Source organism: Diachasmimorpha longicaudata, chromosome 2 (genome assembly GCF_034640455.1).
Source record: "Diachasmimorpha longicaudata isolate KC_UGA_2023 chromosome 2, iyDiaLong2, whole genome shotgun sequence".
NCBI lineage: Eukaryota > Metazoa > Arthropoda > Insecta > Hymenoptera > Braconidae > Diachasmimorpha > Diachasmimorpha longicaudata.
Window position 1 is genome coordinate 5736782 of NC_087226.1, and position 18445 is coordinate 5755226.

The 18445-nt window shown below is 39.1% G+C and overlaps 1 protein-coding gene across 7 annotated transcripts; it reads right to left on the reverse strand.

Moving 5' to 3' along the window:
* Positions 1 to 311: 311 nt before the first annotated feature.
* Positions 312 to 17276, reverse strand: Camta (Calmodulin-binding transcription activator). 7 transcript variants are annotated; one of them, XM_064139862.1, is made up of 17 exons: positions 15543 to 17275; positions 14150 to 14327; positions 13993 to 14073; positions 13732 to 13823; positions 11190 to 11378; positions 10722 to 11120; positions 9607 to 10326; positions 8904 to 9239; positions 8596 to 8843; positions 8215 to 8414; positions 7768 to 7875; positions 6811 to 6965; positions 5915 to 6384; positions 5647 to 5802; positions 5512 to 5563; positions 5223 to 5371; positions 312 to 5154 (listed from the first exon to the last, which is right to left on the reverse strand). In XM_064139862.1, exons 3-16 carry the CDS (start codon positions 14018 to 14020, stop codon positions 5276 to 5278), a joined length of 3249 nt encoding a protein of 1082 aa, XP_063995932.1. In that variant the 5' UTR covers positions 14021 to 14073; positions 14150 to 14327; positions 15543 to 17275; the 3' UTR covers positions 312 to 5154; positions 5223 to 5275. The 7 variants fall into 7 exon arrangements, with proteins under 7 accessions (XP_063995932.1, XP_063995930.1, XP_063995931.1 ...); XM_064139860.1 differs by having other exon boundaries at positions 15424 to 15563; XM_064139861.1 differs by lacking the exon at positions 15543 to 17275 and adding an exon at positions 15424 to 15495 and having other exon boundaries at positions 14150 to 14629.
* Between the last annotated feature and the right edge of the window lie 1169 nt (positions 17277 to 18445).

Genomic DNA, 18445 nt, shown 5'->3' on the forward strand with positions numbered 1-18445 from the left:
ATGTTCATTAAAATTGGGTTGAAAATGCGATCAAACTGGATTGAATACATGAAAGTTGACTTCATATGTTGAAATTTCTGTGTTCTATCAATTATCGATAATAAACACAGAAACATTTCAAAATTTTAGGGCAATTTATTATGTGCAAAACGTGACATTCCCACATTACTTCGTAAAACCATGAGGCGGCGGAGTAAAGGTTGAGAAATAAAACAGAATACAATGAAAAATAATAATTGGAGTTGTGAGGATTGAAACGAGGGTACGAGAAACATTGAAAGCATCGAGGGGTAATTCAATAGGTAAGTGAGTCAATAAATATATAATTTATTAAATGCAATGATGAATTGGAGTAACAATGAAGAAGAAGACGGATAATGATTATAATTGAAAATCATCATCTCCGTTTGGACGACACTGTGAGGTAATTAATACTACCATCCGTCTCCCTCAAAATCGGGAATAGATAAAATTGTTTCGTTATTTACAATATTCGTTGAACGATATTGATAAAATGATAAACAGAGGTATATTCATTCATTAGTTAACATCATTATTCCATTATTTTTTTTTGTCGCTTCTCGTATTTTTTTGCTATGCTTTATCGATCCTCTCTTATGCGAGTTGAAGTACTATAAGAAAATGGAGCATTTTAGTCTTCTTTCTAACAAGCAAAGAGGACAAAAGTGATAAAGTGCGACATCTTTGTGGCTAAATTCGTACAGGCATGTCATGTAGTATATTTCAATCTTTTCGTTCAAAATGATTCATTATTTTGACACTTTCTAATAAAATATGGGTATTTCATTTTTAATTAAAAAAGATATCATAGAATTTTCAGAACGAATTGATCAAAAATAATAATGTCATGAATGACCTTGAAATTTCAATCGATTAGTCATTCCCACGAGTTTTTTATGTATTTTGATTCGATGGAATTGCACAGGGACGGAAAAAATTTCGAAAAATTTCGAAAAACTACGTGTCTGTTCTGTAATTTGTCAACCAAAACAATATTCAGTAAAAAATTACAGAACAGTTCCATATTTTTTCACTGAACGTCCCATACTTTTTCTTAAACGTTCTGAACTTTTTCCAGAACGAAAATGATTGCACAATTTTAAATGAGAAAATCTCAGAAATTCATTCAATCAGGTTATTGTTTATTGGAAAGTGACAATTCATTGAAAAAATGAACAAAACCATTTCATGTATTTTATTGCCTGTTACGAATCCTAGAAGAGCGATAGAAGAAAGATATCGGAATATCATTGAAAGACTCTATCTGAATCATGGTTATTGCCGCGAAGTCGTAAAATTGAATCACTAATAAAATAAACGAGTTTGAAGTTAAAGTATTTATACCTTCGGTTTGCATTAACTATCGGTAAAATTGCCTGACGCTCTCATTTTATCGATGTCTTGTAATTTTTTTGTGACTCTCAATATTAAAGAAGTTAAAGTTGATTATTCGAAGCTAATTTAAGGGGCAGCAAGTAGGCCATGCTTTGGCTTCATTATTTAAGATTTAAAAACATTTTTTTCCCCGTTATTTATTTCTTGTACTAATCATGACTTTTCTCTGTGAGGATTCATTTGATTAAAATTACGTCTTCAAGTTGTCATCATCGAAGCGTCTATGCGGTTAAATTCTCATTTTTTCTTTCTATCGTGGTTAATTTATGGTTATTTTTCCTTCGATTATCTCGAATTTTCAATTGGAGTGTGATTCAAAGATATAAATAAATTAGTCTCATCGGTCGTAGATTGAGATGGCTAGAAGACGTACGACATTATGACTTTTTAATGAATCATTAAACTTCAAAAATTATGAGTAGATACTCGTAGGAGCTATTTCGGATTCGCTTAGAAGTGGCTATAAATCTCGTTGAGTAACGTTTGAGTATTCATTTTTTTTAAGAATTAATTTTTATGTAAAATCTGAAAATTCGTAGAACTTTTTCCCTGCATAGGCAAAAGCGTACGATTAACTTTCCTGAAATAATGTACTTGTTCTATTAACAGAGCGCATACCTCTCAGATTACTAAATTTCAATGAGTAAATCACTGGAATGTATAAAGAGCAAAAATACTCAATATATTATACTTGTTTGTATACAATATATTGGAATCTCATTGACTCTTCCTTAATAGGTTGAGATGAGATTGTTAATTAATTTATAGTTAAATTTTACTGATTGAAAAATTTAATATTTTCTGCCTCATCTTCATTAATTTAATTTCAATTAAGCACTGATACCCTTTTTTATAAGCTTAATGCATGAAAATGTTTGTTGGAATTGACTCATGTGTATATCTTCTCTGTATATACATATTCCTTTTACATAATGCAATTTTTGAATTATCACTATCGTAACGCTTATCCAATTAATCCAATATCTACAATTAATACGCAACTATCAAGATCATCGGATATCTTGATATTCCGTAATGATGGAACTGAAGGGATTGAGCGTGTGAGCTTAACAACTAAATCTTTTTTTATCGGTGACACCACCTCGCCTATTCGCATCGTTGGAATTCTATTCTTTCCGGGTTATCTGTTTTTTTTTTTCATTCGAAAATACTGAGCCCCTCTGACAGATCGGGTCTGCGTACCTGTATCATTTTTATTTTGAATTTTGTTCTTTGTTCTTATATCTGCAAAGCATCGGAAATACTTTCTTTAATCACCATGGAATTATCACATTATGTAGCAATAGATTTTCTTCTATCACCAACGCACAAGAGTTTCAGTTTATGTTTCGATATAAAGACTATGACAGCGATTGTAATCATTGTCCTGGGAGAATAGAATAACTTTTAAAAGAAAGTTTGAAAAACATTTCGATGTTGATACGTCTTTTCAACTGACATTTTTGACTTATAGGATCTCGCCACAGTTGAGGTGTTAAAAATTAAATAGACCACAGATAGATTTAATTTTTGAGAAATCAATGCCTATAGATGGTTCTTAAGAAAATATTATTGAATAAATTATTAATACTGAATATTATTCTCATATTATTGTTAATAGAAAAGAAATTACACCTTTCGACGATGTTAATTATCAATAATACGTTGAAGATCACTGCACTTCTCCCAAATTTTTAAATTACATTTACCGTAGAGTTTCGGAAAATTTTAACACATCATTTGGAAATGTTTATAACAATCTTATCATTATATAGCAGATATTGAACAATTTTATTGAAGCTTGTGTCAAGGACGTTATTCTCTCGCATTGAAAAAGCTGACTTGAGAAATGTCAACTCATTCTTTAAAATGCGCTCATTTTAAATAATAAATCCATCTGTCGTAAATTAAGCTGATCAGTTAAAATACCGTAATCCAAAATTTCTGTTGAATGTCATTGAAAAGACGTCCCACCTTTCTGAGTTACATAGTCAATTAGTTAACGCTATTTTTTGAATCTGGAATTATTGGATAATTGATTGCTCAATAAGTCTAGGTCGATTGGTACCTGGACTAGAAGTCTGAGTATTGAATCCATAAATTAATGAAAAACTGATGCGATAAAAGTGCTCTAATGGTATTCACTAAATATGTACATCTTTGGAATCTCATTCCTGGCCGGCGTTTTGAAAAGAATGCGCCGGTACGATTAGATTCATTTCCTTACGACATTCTGATCGATGAAAAGAACTCTATGAAAAAAGGCTGACTAAATGATATGTCGATATCATTGCGGGCATTTCCCTAAACTAGACAGTATCAGAAATTTGATTTCACTTTATTATTCTTAGTCCGTATAACAAATCAACTCAGCAATAACGAATATTAAACAGTTTGATTAAAAATTTCAGAAAAAATTTCTAGGAAATATCTAGAATTAGAGATAAAATGAGAAGAGAAGAAGTTTCAAGTATATTGCATTATTCGACGCCGTGCTTGCAAATATAAGACTTAATAATATTGCAGTATGTGTCAAATATATTAGATAAGACTTTTATTTGAAGAAATTTTTCTTCCAAGGAAGAATCGGCATCAAGTCCACATCGGGGTGTTCTTTGCTGCTATGTTCGCATAACCAATTTTATAACGGGGAAATGTGGAGTCATCAATATCAATTTTTGTGGTAGCTGACTGCCAGTCTCTGGAAACTTGGCCCAACTTTATTAAAAAAAAATTCCACTCCAAGTGGAGCGGAAGGTGGCATTCCTCAGTAACCGAATTTGCCGACGGTCCTCGGCGTCGGTCAGTGCGAAAGCCGTAAACAGCCCCCATTTTCATTCCCCAAGTGACTAATGGAAGTCCCGGTGGCCAATTCTTTTATGTTAAATCAATAAGCTTTCATGTAGAGATCAACTTTTCTCGATAACATTTTGCATTTTGAGTGGTGCCTCCCAAGTTAACAAAACAGGAATTGGAAACTGCCGGTTTATGATGGGCTATGAAAGACGCATTCTCACGTTAAATGACAGAGAACCTTAATAGCACCATCTCGACGGAATTATTAGGAAAAAACAGTAAAAAACACTCTAGCATTATCAACAAAACAATCACACCTATTGAAATTTCTATGAGAATGTTTCTTACAAATGCCTTACATATGGTGTCTTTTGATTTTCTTGTCGACTTAGCGCTTTTTTCCAGATAATTCAATTTGTTTACAATAGCATGGGCGTGAAGATATCCGTTGGAAGTTTTTTTGCATGTTAATTTTTTTTCGAATTGTTCAGTAACGTCTGTGCTTGTCTGGGTCAGTCTGTCTATGTAGCTCTGTTTTGTGGTCTTGACATCCTATTTTTTACTTCTTTTTACCTCTAAATCTTTCAACCAAGAAGGAAACGTCACTCTAAATATATTTTCTGAATCACTAACGGGGCCCAATTTGGTTTCAATTTCCAGCCTCCACCTATATTTCCTGCTACTCTTCGGGGGTTGTTCGCAGCTCAATGTCAACTATGCACCTCTCAAGAAAATCAAAAATATGTACTCGGTACAATCCAGTAAAATTCGTAACCCACTCTCTCTACATCATATTTTCATTAACAAATCGTTCGATGAAACGAGAAAACTCAGCTCTAATAGCTGAGTCTCTAGATGTTGACAGGGAGGCAGCACGATGGACGGTCACAAGTTCCACCTCGCAATTTGGTCACTCTAGTTGGATTCAAATTGATCAGCAACCTAAAATCATGAACATCGTTTATTCAGCAGTTTTTTTTCAGTACTATGTTACGTATTCTATGAACTACCAAGAATATTGCTTTTAGACCAAGAAGCGATGGCGGCTCAATTAACTTCTCAGCTAAATCAGGGCTAGTTTCGGTGGACAACAGCCATTTGTAAAGGTCGCACTGGCAGCTTCACGTTCCCTCTTGCGACGACCCTGGCGCTCTGCAGCCTATAACAACGACAGATCCATTGATGAGATATGTTACCCCTAAATATTGATGAGATATGTTACCAATAACTGTAAATCTACTTTGACTGCCTGTATTTTTAACATTGGCTTCTGATATTGTTGAATTATCATGTACTCACCGGTCGTGTATCATCCAAGGACAAGCTGCATTTTGAAATGAGGAAGATATGTCTTGTGTTAAGTCTTCGGGATAATTCTTGACAGGAGAATTGACTAACTACCTGTACATTTACGTTAACATATCATAAACTCACTTGATTTTAGATTGCCGCATGAATTGCTGAATCTTCCTCGCGGCCTGATGGGCCGCCTGTTGATGAACGGATTGTTGTCTTGTGCTTTTGAAACTCGGACGAGCTCGGTAATTGCGGTAATTACTCTGAATGACGAGCGCTGCTTTGTTAGCTTGTCTGCAATTTTCAGAGCACCGAACGCATCAAATACCAATGTAAATAACCACAATTAAAGGTAATAGTTTATAAAATAATTTATGTGAATTGAAGTAAATTGAACTCAATGTACCTGTGGTATGCGTATTGTTTGTGACGGCGATAGTACTGTTGTATGAGAATGGCCGCATGTCGTTCGGCTTCCTCTTGACGTTGTCTTCCCTTGTAACTCCTGTACGCCTTCTGGATCATCTGAGCAGCTTGATAAAGCTCCCTCTGTTCACGATCGGACAACGTTAATCTACTGAGATCCGTTTCACTGCTGTCACTGGCATGACTACCCGGTCTACTGTAAATGCCCGATCCCATCGGTCCATCCACATGATGAAAATTATGAGTGGAACCACGTCCATTATCCAGCTGCAGTTGCATTTGCAAAAATTCACAGAAGTCGGATGTTGTCGGAGATGGAGAAGGTGAATCCGGGGTTAAGCAACTGCTTGAAGGGCTTGATGGGCTCGCTTCAGCGTCAGCGTCGGAGATTGATGCAGCACCACCACTGCATTCTCGGTAGCAGTCGAATAATTCACTGGAGTTGAGAGGCTGGAGAAGAATTATGGTGTCAACATCATTCGTATGGATGAGTGTGCAGTTGGCAGGGCTTTTCAACTAGGCGAAATTTCAAATGAAATTTCCAACTTTGAAATTGTAACTGTGAGATTTCAAGTTGTGATTGGAACTGATTCGTTCTCAATACGTCACCGTAAAAATAACCGTTTGAATTTCTCGCACCTTCTGTACGCATTTTTCAAACACTCAACAACTTTTCAATAAAATAAAAATTCATTTGAATCACCAATATAATTAAAAATATTTAGACATTTGTTTGCTTAAAATTCAGATAAATTTACTCGTTTTTTTGCTATCTAAAAAATGTCGTTTCGATTAACAACTAATAGAGATAGTTGAATCACCAATGTATTCTCACTATATTTTCACGAATAGATTTTCCATAAATATAAATTCTACCATTGGCTCTGTCAGAGGGTCCTCAAGAAGCGCCAACGGGGTGGGCGAGGGAGGCGGCAAAGATGTGCTTCGATTAACTTTCTCCTTCTTAATCCTTTCTGGAAGAGCGGCGATTATTTGTTCGGCTAATGTCAACACTCGTACATCTTCCTCCCCTAGAAAATAGAAAACGAGGGGGTTTACCAGAGCTTGCTAACGGCAGGTGTCCTCTGACAAGATTAATCTCGTTATACTACACATTGAAACATCAACATCGAAAAGTTTGGGCTCATCGAGTTTTCTCCTGTCGTCTAAGCGGAGGTTGTCATTGAAATGAGAAATACATTTACACTGAAAATACAAACGACACAGTACTTAAGAGATTGGTATAGCAAATGTAGATTCCTCCCCAGATGTTCTCCAAACTCTGTCCAAAAATTCGCTAAAAGTCATTTGAAATTCCCTCGAGGAGGATCCGATCTCTCTCAACATGGATAATTGTCAAGAACATCTCACACTGTTCCAAGGCCAAGCCACATCAATATTGCTGAAGCCGAAATAGTTTGAGATAGATTGTACAGAGTGGTGATCGTATTATCTGTTTTCATAGTTCGATAGTTCAATAATCAAGATACACGAGGGCTATTCCACCAAATGCCGTTCAACCATAACACGTTCATAAAACCAGTGGTCGGTAATTGGTGGAATGTCCTCGTAATCTGTCCCAATTAATGTATCGATTCACATAATTCTGATTTGTCGAAGTGATGATAAACCAGATCGTCTACAGTGTAGATTCTACACTGACATCTAAATTAGTGTTTGAAAATCAAATACAACTCAACATGAAGATAGTGTTTATGCATATTTGGGAACACAAAGACAGACAGACAGACATAACACACAGGCGCAGGCAGAAGGAGTTCTTGTGACTTCATTTTCTATGTATATTCTTTTCCAATGTGAAAAAGTACGGACCTACGGATGATTGGGAGCTTGAAGTACTCTCCATTTGCTGTGAACCAATTCCTACGGATGAGTCATCTTCTTGGGAAAATTCCATATTGTCCAGCAGCAGGGAACCACCTGTATTTTTCGATTACAAAACCCCTTAAAACTCTACAGATACTTTCGAAAATTGTGAATATAATGCATTGCGCTCAAATGAGGCTTGCTCTCATTCCTTCTTTCGCAATACGAGTGTAAAAGACTGAAAGAACTTCTGCAATATTTGCATTTTCAAGATATGATGAGATTACACTAGGACCACCCGCTGTTGTACCCAGAGATGAGCGATGTTCGAAATTCAGTGTAGAATTATATTTATTTTCCCATCAGCATGAAAAAATCGCTCATCCCTAGTCACATACTCCTTAATCCTCAAGTCATAATAATTCTGGAGAACAGTAAAATGTAAGGACTAACATGATGTCAAATCGAGACCGCTGTCCTGGGAAGGTCTTCGTGGACTCGGACTCGCTGGTCTCAAGAAAAGACGTTCATCCTGCCGTCTTGCCTCCAAACGATTCAGCTCCTCAGTTATGACTGAGTGACCATTCTCCGCTGCAATTTCCGTAGCGCTCCTGTTCTGGCGATCCTTCACACACAATGCCATCGCGTTCCACCTGAATGAATAATGGAACACACTTGTACATTCATTGATCCTCGAGCAAAATCAAAATGATGATGAGCCTATCATATTTATCATTGGTTCCATCCACAGAAAAACCTTCGATCTGATCAGATTCCCCTTCTAGTGAGATATTGAGATCTGTGAGCCGGTCCATCCCTATCTTCCCCTCATACCTGTAGAGGATGCGTGCAGTATCGGCATGTCCTGCACCACAAGCCCATGCCAGCGGCGTCATGCCAGCGTTGTCCTGGCGAAGAGCGTCCACTTCCGCATCGAGAACACTACTCGGATTTTCCGCACGCCAGTGCAGAAGAGCACAGGCGAGTCGTGAATATCCGAGACCAGCTGCCAGATGAAGAAGCGTTGGACCCGTTGACTGGAGAGGCTCTGCACCAGCTCGCCAAGGACGAATTACAGCGTCCTACAATACCACCGAGTTAAATCCCCTGATCTTCGTTCAATTCGAACCTCTTTTATTTACCTGACAGTAGGCTACCAATCGCTCCTCAAGATGTGCCACTGGTGAACGTGGACCAGGACCCTGTAATCGTGATTCAACATCCGCGAAGCGATCCAACAGTGCTTTCTCAGGACTCGGCTCGGTTGTGGGTGCTCGTCTGTACTCAAAGGCAACACTATCAGATACAACAAACCCGTCACATGCGACTTGGAGGGAAGCTATCCCAGGTGCATGGGCTGGACATCGGCAGCGTAACACACCGGGCTGGACGAGACACGCTTCAACAGGCTCTGTGTCAAACAGAACCGAATACGACTGTGAACTTCCTCCGCCGGTCCACGGTCCTGCTACTAATACCTGAAGAGATTCCCAAATTTTAGTTTCTTCAAGTATTTCTGCTTTCAAATGAAAACTGCAATTCATCAAGTTTCACACTCTCCAATTTTTATTAGTGTGATTACGTTACACGTAAAAATGTGAAGCTTGATAGTGATTGACGTGGGGAATATTTACAAAATTAAGAAAATATGGAAAGTCCTTTATATAGAATATGAAAAACAGGAATTTTTATGTTAATGTCTGAAACTTTTTCTGCTAGTTGGTGTCGTAAAGCTGTAAACTTTGATAATATTTCAGACCATTGGCAATAAAAAATGAGACTTGGCTCAGTCATCTCTTCACTGTCATATGGTCGTTGTCTCCTACTTATTAATGAAGAACTTACCTTGACCCCGCCTTCGGTGTAACTCCACTCAGGACTGTATTCAGCAATATGGACTGTTGCTCCAGGAGGGCGAGCATTGTCATTCTGTGATGAAGCACTTCGGTTTTCGGTTTTTATATGTTCAGTCTCAAAATCGTGGAGCTCCGGCAAATCACCGAAAACATCGAAAGCATCCAGATTGACCAACACATCGTCAGATGAATCAATGAAATCCATGGGATTTATTATATGATTATCAGCTGGTGATGGTGAGGGTGAGGACGGCATCATGTTCGCTGACAGAGTCCTCTGAATGTCTTCTTGACTCAGGTCGAGAGTCTCGACGAATTCGGTAACGTCTGTTGCACCTCCAGTTGCTACTATCGTTTGCAGCACAGGTCTTTCGATGGTATCTTGAGTATCGATATCCTGCTGCGTCTGTTGTTCACGATCAACACTCGTCTGCTGCACCGATGTCTGTTCATTGACTGATTGTATTTCGGTCTGATGATTTTGAGCCTGCGACTGAGCCTGCTTGTCTTGCTGAGACTGCGACTGCTGCTGATGGTGATAGGGCTGACTATTCAGTATCAAGAGACCACCTCCACCCTGAATCTGCTGCAAGCTCAGTACCAGAGGTGTTGGTTGTTGATTTTGAGTCGGATGGGTGTGCCTGGAATATACACGGGTGGCTGATGACCCCGTTGACGAGGAGTGCTGTCCTCCAGTCGTCGAAGTCACCTGGAATCAAAATGATTTGAAGAAAAATGAGAAAAGTCATGTCCACGTATTTTTATAATAAAAATTCTGGAGAACTGTCATATTGAAAGCTCTCAATCTATCAACTTTTTTTTATTTGACATCTTCTATTAATGCAAAGTGCAAATGACATTCTAAATACAATGCTCAAAGATTTTAATCGAATGTGTGGAGAATTCTGCCACAATTACAACAATATTTCCTACTGAATTTGTCGACGAAGATGGAATCATTAGCTCATGCTAATGCATTTGACATTTTCATTCAATATCTTTACTACAATTATGTGGAGTCGTATAATGAACTGCAGGATTCGGAGATGCTCTCAAGTACTATTGGATGCACCTTTAATTGGATAAACATCGCGTACTCATTACCTGATTGTCAGGCGTTAATCTCCTAGGAGCTAATTGAGCACCACTGGATGATGTAGTTAATGACGCCCGTTGTCTGTCCAGCAGTTGTGTTACAATCATGTCAACGGGATGTGTAGAGTGTTGGTTCAGATGAGCATTAGTGGGATCATCATCACTACCCAGGAACATTGGTCTCAGTTGGGCGGCCAGTTCATCCCTCGTCCATTCCTTTTTGTCCGGCGGCAGCACTAAACATGGTGGTAGTGCTGCTAATTTTGCATCCCCATCGGGATATGGAACGTTCAGGTAGTGGACGAGGACGACATCGGGATTCTGGAGGAGCCAGTAACAGCGACGGTGGAACGTGGGGAGTATCGCTGAGTGGACGTAACAGCCGTAAATGCATTCCACCCCTTGGACCTTTGCATTTCAATTCCATTGTTATGGGGTCTGATAGTCATGGGTAATGTACGGGGTTACGGTACTGACCTTCAACTTCATGTGATCCTCGCGAGTGGTTTTTCCGTCCTTTCGCTTTTTCCAGCAATAGCCATCCCGTCGGTAGCGAACCTTCTTTCGCGAATATAATAACATTGAACCACTTCGGGGTCGCACCTTCACCTCTCGACTTTGCCATTCTGTGTGCCGCTGGAAGCTGATCAGTATGGCAGCTATTTCCTGGAAAAATCGAACATTCGCGAGAATTCAAACCCCCGTTTCTATTTTTTTAATTAGTATTGACACTGCTGTGTAATATTGCGAGTAAAAAATTCCAGGAATACTCATTTTGTGAAAATCTCTGTTGTTTTTAATGTAGAGTACTTGAAGATTATTTGTTTATTGAGTTATATATTCTGTTAACAACCTTCCGTTCACGAGACGACGGGAAAGTTCAACCCCATTGGGATTTAACCCCCGAGCCCCTCCCCCAGCCATTTTCTTCCCACATTACGAAATTGGAAACTTCAAACAACCGACATCGGTTGCCCGACTTTGTCATCTTCCATTATTCCTCATTTGTTCCATCGCCCTGACACATTGCTATAAATTTCCATCCGTACCCCATTAATATTATCGTAAATTAAGATTTCATATTCCATCGCATTTTAATTTCCTCCCTAATTGAGATTATTATTTACAATTTGATTTTTCAATCACGCTTATTATTATTCATGAAGTTTCACGCTTATCAGATGATTTCATCGACATAATTCCCTCGAAAATCTAGGAATAAAAAATTTCTGACGTGCCCACCCTTCAACAAAGAAAAAATAAAACACACAGTGGTTCTGTCGACACCTAAGTCCACTACTTCATCCCTAATTTGACTTTCCCTTACCTTATAATTTTCCTAATGAATTACCATTTTTTATAATGACATATTCGGGCAAATGAAATGCTTTTATTCACCAGTCATCCCCATTTTAGGCCCATTGTTCGACGAGTTCAACATCATCCCTTCTACCTCGTTCAACTTGGACCCATTTCCCCCAAAAATCATGAAATTCAAAATTCCCCGGATTACACCCATATACCAAAACCAAAGTGGAGCACAAGTGGTTCGTTCCACACCTGAATTCAGTAATTCATCCCCATTTTGGCACCCCCAAGGCCCCATCGATTGACTACATCGTGCCTGAGAAATCCAGCGTCATCAATACACTTCGAATTAAGATGTAGAAAAGGATGAAAAAAGTGAGGGGAATGGAAGGAATGAGGAAAAGAGACTCGAAAAGCATTTCGAGACTCACCAACTCGAGTCGACTCAACAGAGCCGAGCTTGGTAACTCCGGTTATTGATCGGAGGCCGAGTGGGGTCAGAGTAGTAACGTGGACTACATTGGGAAACACGCATGTCTGTACAAGTTCCCATATATAACGTACACATTGAAAATACGGATATATTTTCAGCCAACGTATACCATAAACAGAGGACTATGGGTTGATCCATACACATAACGATGCACACGCGGTGTAACACATTGCTTGAATACACGCTAAATAGGTACATGTATGCTCATGGTATAACAACGCACCCCTGTATTATCAACCCTAGTGTGCGATAGGTATCTCTGAGCTGGTCATGTATATGAGCAATGATAGAGACATAAAAATTTTTGAGAAAACGATAAAATCGGTTTGAAAACGATGAGTGGAAAATTACGTGACAAGAATTGGACCCAAATTCTTATGACGAAAGGGGCTTTTGTGGCCGGTTTATAAGCCGTCGGATAATCATTTTCAATTAAATGAAAATATGGTGATTATTCATTTATTCGTTTCGTATGCAAGTCACGACCCCAATTCTCTTTTGATTCATACGATATTGAAAAAGATTGGACGAATTTGCTGAAAGTCAATCTGGAGTTCGATTTAAGGGCCTAATTTCGAGTTTCTTTAGAGATTCAAAGGAATGGGGAATTCTCTTAATTTTTCATTAATTTTTTTGGAAGAACTCAGCTCATGTTTATGATTCCCGTTGACTCTTTCACGAAATTTTGAATTATCGGTTAGAAAATTCTTTGATATTTTCTGAGCCAGTGAGCGGTAATTCTCGGAGGAAATTTTTAACAGTGTAATGTTGTATAACTATCGTATAGTTTATTGTTATTATTAAGCGTAGTGTACACTAAGTCTTGCTCCTGTCTTCATTATTTAAAAATATATATATATATATTTTGTTGATAAAATCTATCACCGTCGACATTACCATCAGCATAATTTCTACCTCACACGAAGAGATAAATTCTTGAAAAATTACGTGCCTGTTCCGTAATCTGCCAGTCATAATAATATTCCGTAAAAATTACGGAACAGTGACCAACTTTTTCTGTAAATTTTCAGGAAAAAGTCCAAAACGTTCCAGAAAAAGTGTGGAACGTTCAGTGAAAAAAAGCGTAACTGTTCGGTAATTTTTACTGAAAACTCTTTTGACTGACAGATTACGGACCCGACACGTAATTTTTCCAGAATTTCTCTCTTCGGGCAAAAGCTCTGAGACTATACCCCTAGAATAATATATAGTATTCACCTCGTTTGTGTTCCACCGATGCCTCTGAGTTGGAAAATGCTCGGCTCGCGGTAATGTTTCCAAGTTTTCGGGTAGTTTTATAGGATCGCCATCTAGAAAAGACAATTCCACAGGAATGAGAAACTGTCTGTCGATGAATTCCGAACAAATGCGATTTCTCCACTTCTTCTAATGATCAATCACTCTCATTACAAATCCGTAAAAAACGAGATGAACTGGAACTGATTATTTTTTAAATAAATAATTTCAGTGCATGCATACCATAACGCAATGGGGAGGATTCCAACATATTCGAGCTCTATACGGCTTTAAGATAAATCGTAGATAAGATGACAGCAACCACTATCAATATTGAAATATCTGATTTAGTTCGGATACTGACGTTGAATTATCCAAAAAAATGGCACTTAATGTTTACCTGAATGTTACTCGACAGTGAAATTCCAGCACATGCTTCACTACATCCGTATAGTCGCCATCATTGGTCCACTCGCTCATATGACATGCTATCATTTTGAAGCAAAGCATGAAGATTATCGAGAGAATGCTAGAATATCTCATAATAAACGAAATCTCCCCTCACCGTATCTAGACAACTAATGAGAAAGAAAAAATAAAAAATATTGTCGAAAGTATAAAATTGTGATGTGCGTAATGGATTTTATGGAGTGGTGGACATGTATTATTATTAACCAGGATGGATCAACGAAAAACGGTTTAGAAGCACCGCCGTGCAGAGTCAACCTTGAAATCTATTGGTCTCTTTCGGTCTACCTCGGCAACGTACTGACCTGTTTCTTCGACAATATTACGGACCATCGGCTGTTTTTTTACTCTACGATCTACCAAAATTCAACGCATTTTTCTCCAATCCAAGTGGAACAAATCCCTCTTTGGACTGCAATAAGCCAGAGCCAATACCAAACAAACAAATTAATCAAAAAAATTGACGTTTCAATGCAGGAATGTGAGACATACAAATTATGCTCAAGATCTATGATAGCAATGTGCATTGTTATGATTTGTTAAAGGGACTGTGAAAGAAATTACACTCGATCAATTCATGGTTCATGGAGACATGCAAACTCATTGCCCCAAAGGGGTAAACGTATTCACGTGAATTTTCAAACTGTTAATACCACCAGTCCTGTCACATCACGTGTACATTGATATGGAACTTGGTGAAATGACAGAAGTTTAATTATTGTTAACCCTTTTCCCGTCACCCCTCTCTCCCTCCCCCCCGCCCCTCTGTTGCCATTATCCGTTCACCGAGTGCCGTCGAAAAATCAGGTAGAAGTCAGTGTCAGTATTTTTCCCACGAGCAATTTCTTACAATCACGATATCTGGATATAACTTTTGCGAATTATACTACAATTCAGCCCTGAAAGTTTTCACGAGTGCACGAGGTACCGATTCGATATTGTTAACATCGTTCACATCCCGGGCGAGAAGTTACAGTTGTGGCTCACAAGTTTCAACCCCCGTTTCAAGGCCGGAGCAGACCCGGTTGGCGAGCTTCATCCAGACTCGGTTGGAGTTGAGGCGAAATATTAATGAATTCATTAATTTCCTCCTCCCCCCCTCCCTCCGTCCCTCCCACCATCACCGCCCCAACACCCCCGACCCCTAGAACAAGCACACATGAAGGGATTGAATGGGGTTGAACGGAATATAATGTGATAAGTTACCTGTTATATTCAGCGGTTCCAGAATTCTTACAAAACTAATCATCATGATAACTGTAATGAAGAATAGAAGAACTAACGATGCAATGTATGGAATTGTAGGGTGTATGTATAGGTCTTACTTGGGGCGAGTGGGGTTGGATAGGTCGCGTGGTAGACGACTCGCTGTGAATTTGCGTGATTGTAGCCAGCCATAGTTTACCCTCCCCCCCTCCCTCCACCAATGATTGAGGATTTTTATCGATCGGCTTTTACACACTGATATTTTAAGTAGCTCAAGTTCTTTCCTCTTCTGTTGTTATTTCCGTAATGCTATCAGTCACGTTAACCATACTGTGATATTGGGCCAACAGTTGAAATTAATTCACTTCACTCCGGATGTTTAATAAATGCTGGGAGGGTCTTTTATTTGGTTAATTGCATTTTATAATTGCGGGTGTAGTAGTGCGCTGGAAGTTATTGATGGTGAGTAATATTTTTGACAATTATCTTTTGGTTATGGGGAACCGAGATAATCGAGATGAACCGGGATTCCAGTGACTTCGTTCAGGCGACCTGAGGAGAAGTTGAGAACTATGGAACATTCCCGAGGACGATCTTACACAGCCAAACTTTGGTGAATCGATATTTCAGGTAATATCGCTTTTTCAAAATTCTCTCTTGTTTTTTTGGGTTTTTCTGTTATCAGTTATGCACCTAGATTTATATCACGATAATCGGTGGTTGATGAGAGGGAGAAAACAAAATTTTGAGTTGTCAGTTCAGTGGAGAAGTCACGTGTAGCTCACGCGTGCGTGAAGATGTCGAACGTGCCCTCGTTGATTTAGTAATTCATATCTTTCACTGTTTTTCGATTATCGTATTTTGATGGAGTGGCCTTTTTCCGATTTCTCGTCACTTGAATTTAGCTTTCTATCACTTTCTAGGTTCCTCTCGATGGTTAAGCTCTATTGCTGATTTTTGCCCTCTCTTCTAGTATTACTACGACACAACACTGAACCTGTCCCAAGTATCGGGACAAAATAATGTAATCAGTGACACCTATGAGACTACTTTATCCATTGAAAACAATTTATACGCCGCTCGATATTATTGTACATTTAAATTGAAAATAATTGTAGAAAATTCGGTTCACGGCGCTAGAACAGTTCGATGAATATTTTCTAATGCTGTTTTCCTGTATTCAAACCATCGGCTCCATGTTCTTTTTTCCTCATTCAACAATATCCTCTTTTCACTCCAGATAATAACCACAAGTTAGTCCAGTTTGCCAGTTAAGTTGGTGAATTTGTTACGATTATTTAACCCTTTACATTAGTTTGATTTATTTTCCAGCGTATTTTTAACTTTGCGGAATTAATGATTTTTCTTTAGCTTTTGGCTTTATTGTTATTCGAAGACCAGATTTTCAATATAATTACGATGTTGCGTGGAAAATTTGTTATATTTACACATGTACTATTTGTGATAAGTAGGTTGTTTTTATAATTTTTCTAACAAAATAGTGGAAATAAATGTTATTTTTTTTTTGTTTTTGTTTGGCTCCGCGTGTCTGCTCCCGAGCGGCGGGAGCCGCAGAGTGAGCCAACTCATGCCACCACGAGCCCCTCTTCCACATGCCACCCTTCACTTCGATTTCATCCCCTCTATGTTCCTCACTGTTTGCCACTGGCCGTGCAATCTACCCCCACTAGGTGACCGTACGTCCTTTATCTACTCACAATTTTCAGGCGAAAGCCTCTCCTGTGAGCAACCTCCCTCCCTTCACCCTCTCAGTAAAACCCGGCCGCAGCCCTGGCAGGAATCCCTGTGCTCCTCTCATTCTCAACGTTCCACGTTTATCCTTCCACACCCCCACCCCACCTCCCACACCCCCTTTCACTCAGTAATTTTTGTATTTTTTCTTTCTTGAGCAATCGACACTGATGTTTGAGCAAAAATCCTATTTCTCCAATGCTCAGGGGATGTTTCGAGGGGTTATTCCATACCCAATGTAATCTGACTCACAGTTACCAGGGCAATTCACGGAAATGCCCGTAATCAAAACCGATTTACTATTATCTGAAAATACGTCGATGAAGGAGACGCTTACTTGTGGATGAACACGTAGATGAGTGCTCCCAGGAGTAATAGTGTTCGAGTGCATCCGATGTGATGTCAATAGAGGGATGGGAGATCGGCTTGACGAGGAATGGGGTGAGGGGGGGGGGGGTGCACTTGGGTCTGTAGACGGAAAATCGCTGTTTGTGTGCGCCACCTCTACCAGGGGCAATCGCACGTGCGCCAGCTTTTTCATTCGCACATGCCAAGAGGCCTCTGAAGAATGACAAGAGATACAAAAAAGAAAAAAGAAGAGAGAACGAGGTAACGGGAGGGCGCAATGGGGAGTGAGCGAGGGTTTGGGGTGAATTTTTGTTAGAGTGTCGCCACCTATATATGACCTCCTGAAACCGGGATGGCACACCCTTGACTCGGGGTGAAAAAATATATTGGGTGCGTTGCAATCCATCTTCCCACTGCTACTGCCAATCAAAAAGCCAATTACGTAATTGTCAAATTTCATTCGGGATATTTTGGGGAAAATTATTCTACCCGATGTTATGCAGTGGTGGTAATAGAGTCAGGGTGGTGCTTGTAATATCGATTTTTCGGATTAATTCTCTGTTGCCAGGAGTTTCATTGGAATTTTGTTAATGTGTCGTGAACCGAAAAATTTGCAAATCCGGCAATTAGCGGTGAATTAGGAGGATATGGAAATGTCAGGAAATTGTGGGAACTTTTTACAAATTAAAAGCACGGAGTACGTTTCCTAACACTTTCCGATGATTTTTGGTGGACTCGACCCAGGATATTCGGAGTTACGTCGCCCGGGTGAGCGGTTTAACACTTCGGCCACCGTCGTCGGTCCTTACTTGAAAAAATTATTCTTATCAATTAGCCAATTCATAGATTCATTTAAAAAGTGGCACTCCGGAGCGTTTTTCTCGCAGGGCAGTGCTTGCAGGGTCAAATCCTTGAAGTCGAA

Bases quoted from the DNA above. Each gene is read 5' to 3' on its own strand.
- Camta (XM_064139858.1), bottom strand. From the start codon at position 15,615: ATGGCTGGCTACAATCACGCAAATTCACAGCGAGTCGTCTACCACGCG. The intron at 13,824-15,542 runs GTAAGACCTATA...TGTCTTTTCTAG, and splicing joins TCCAACCCCACTCGCCCCAA to ATGGCGATCCTATAAAACTA. The intron at 8,844-8,903 runs GTAAATAAAAGA...GTGGTATTGTAG, and splicing joins GATTGGTAGCCTACTGTCAG to GACGCTGTAATTCGTCCTTG.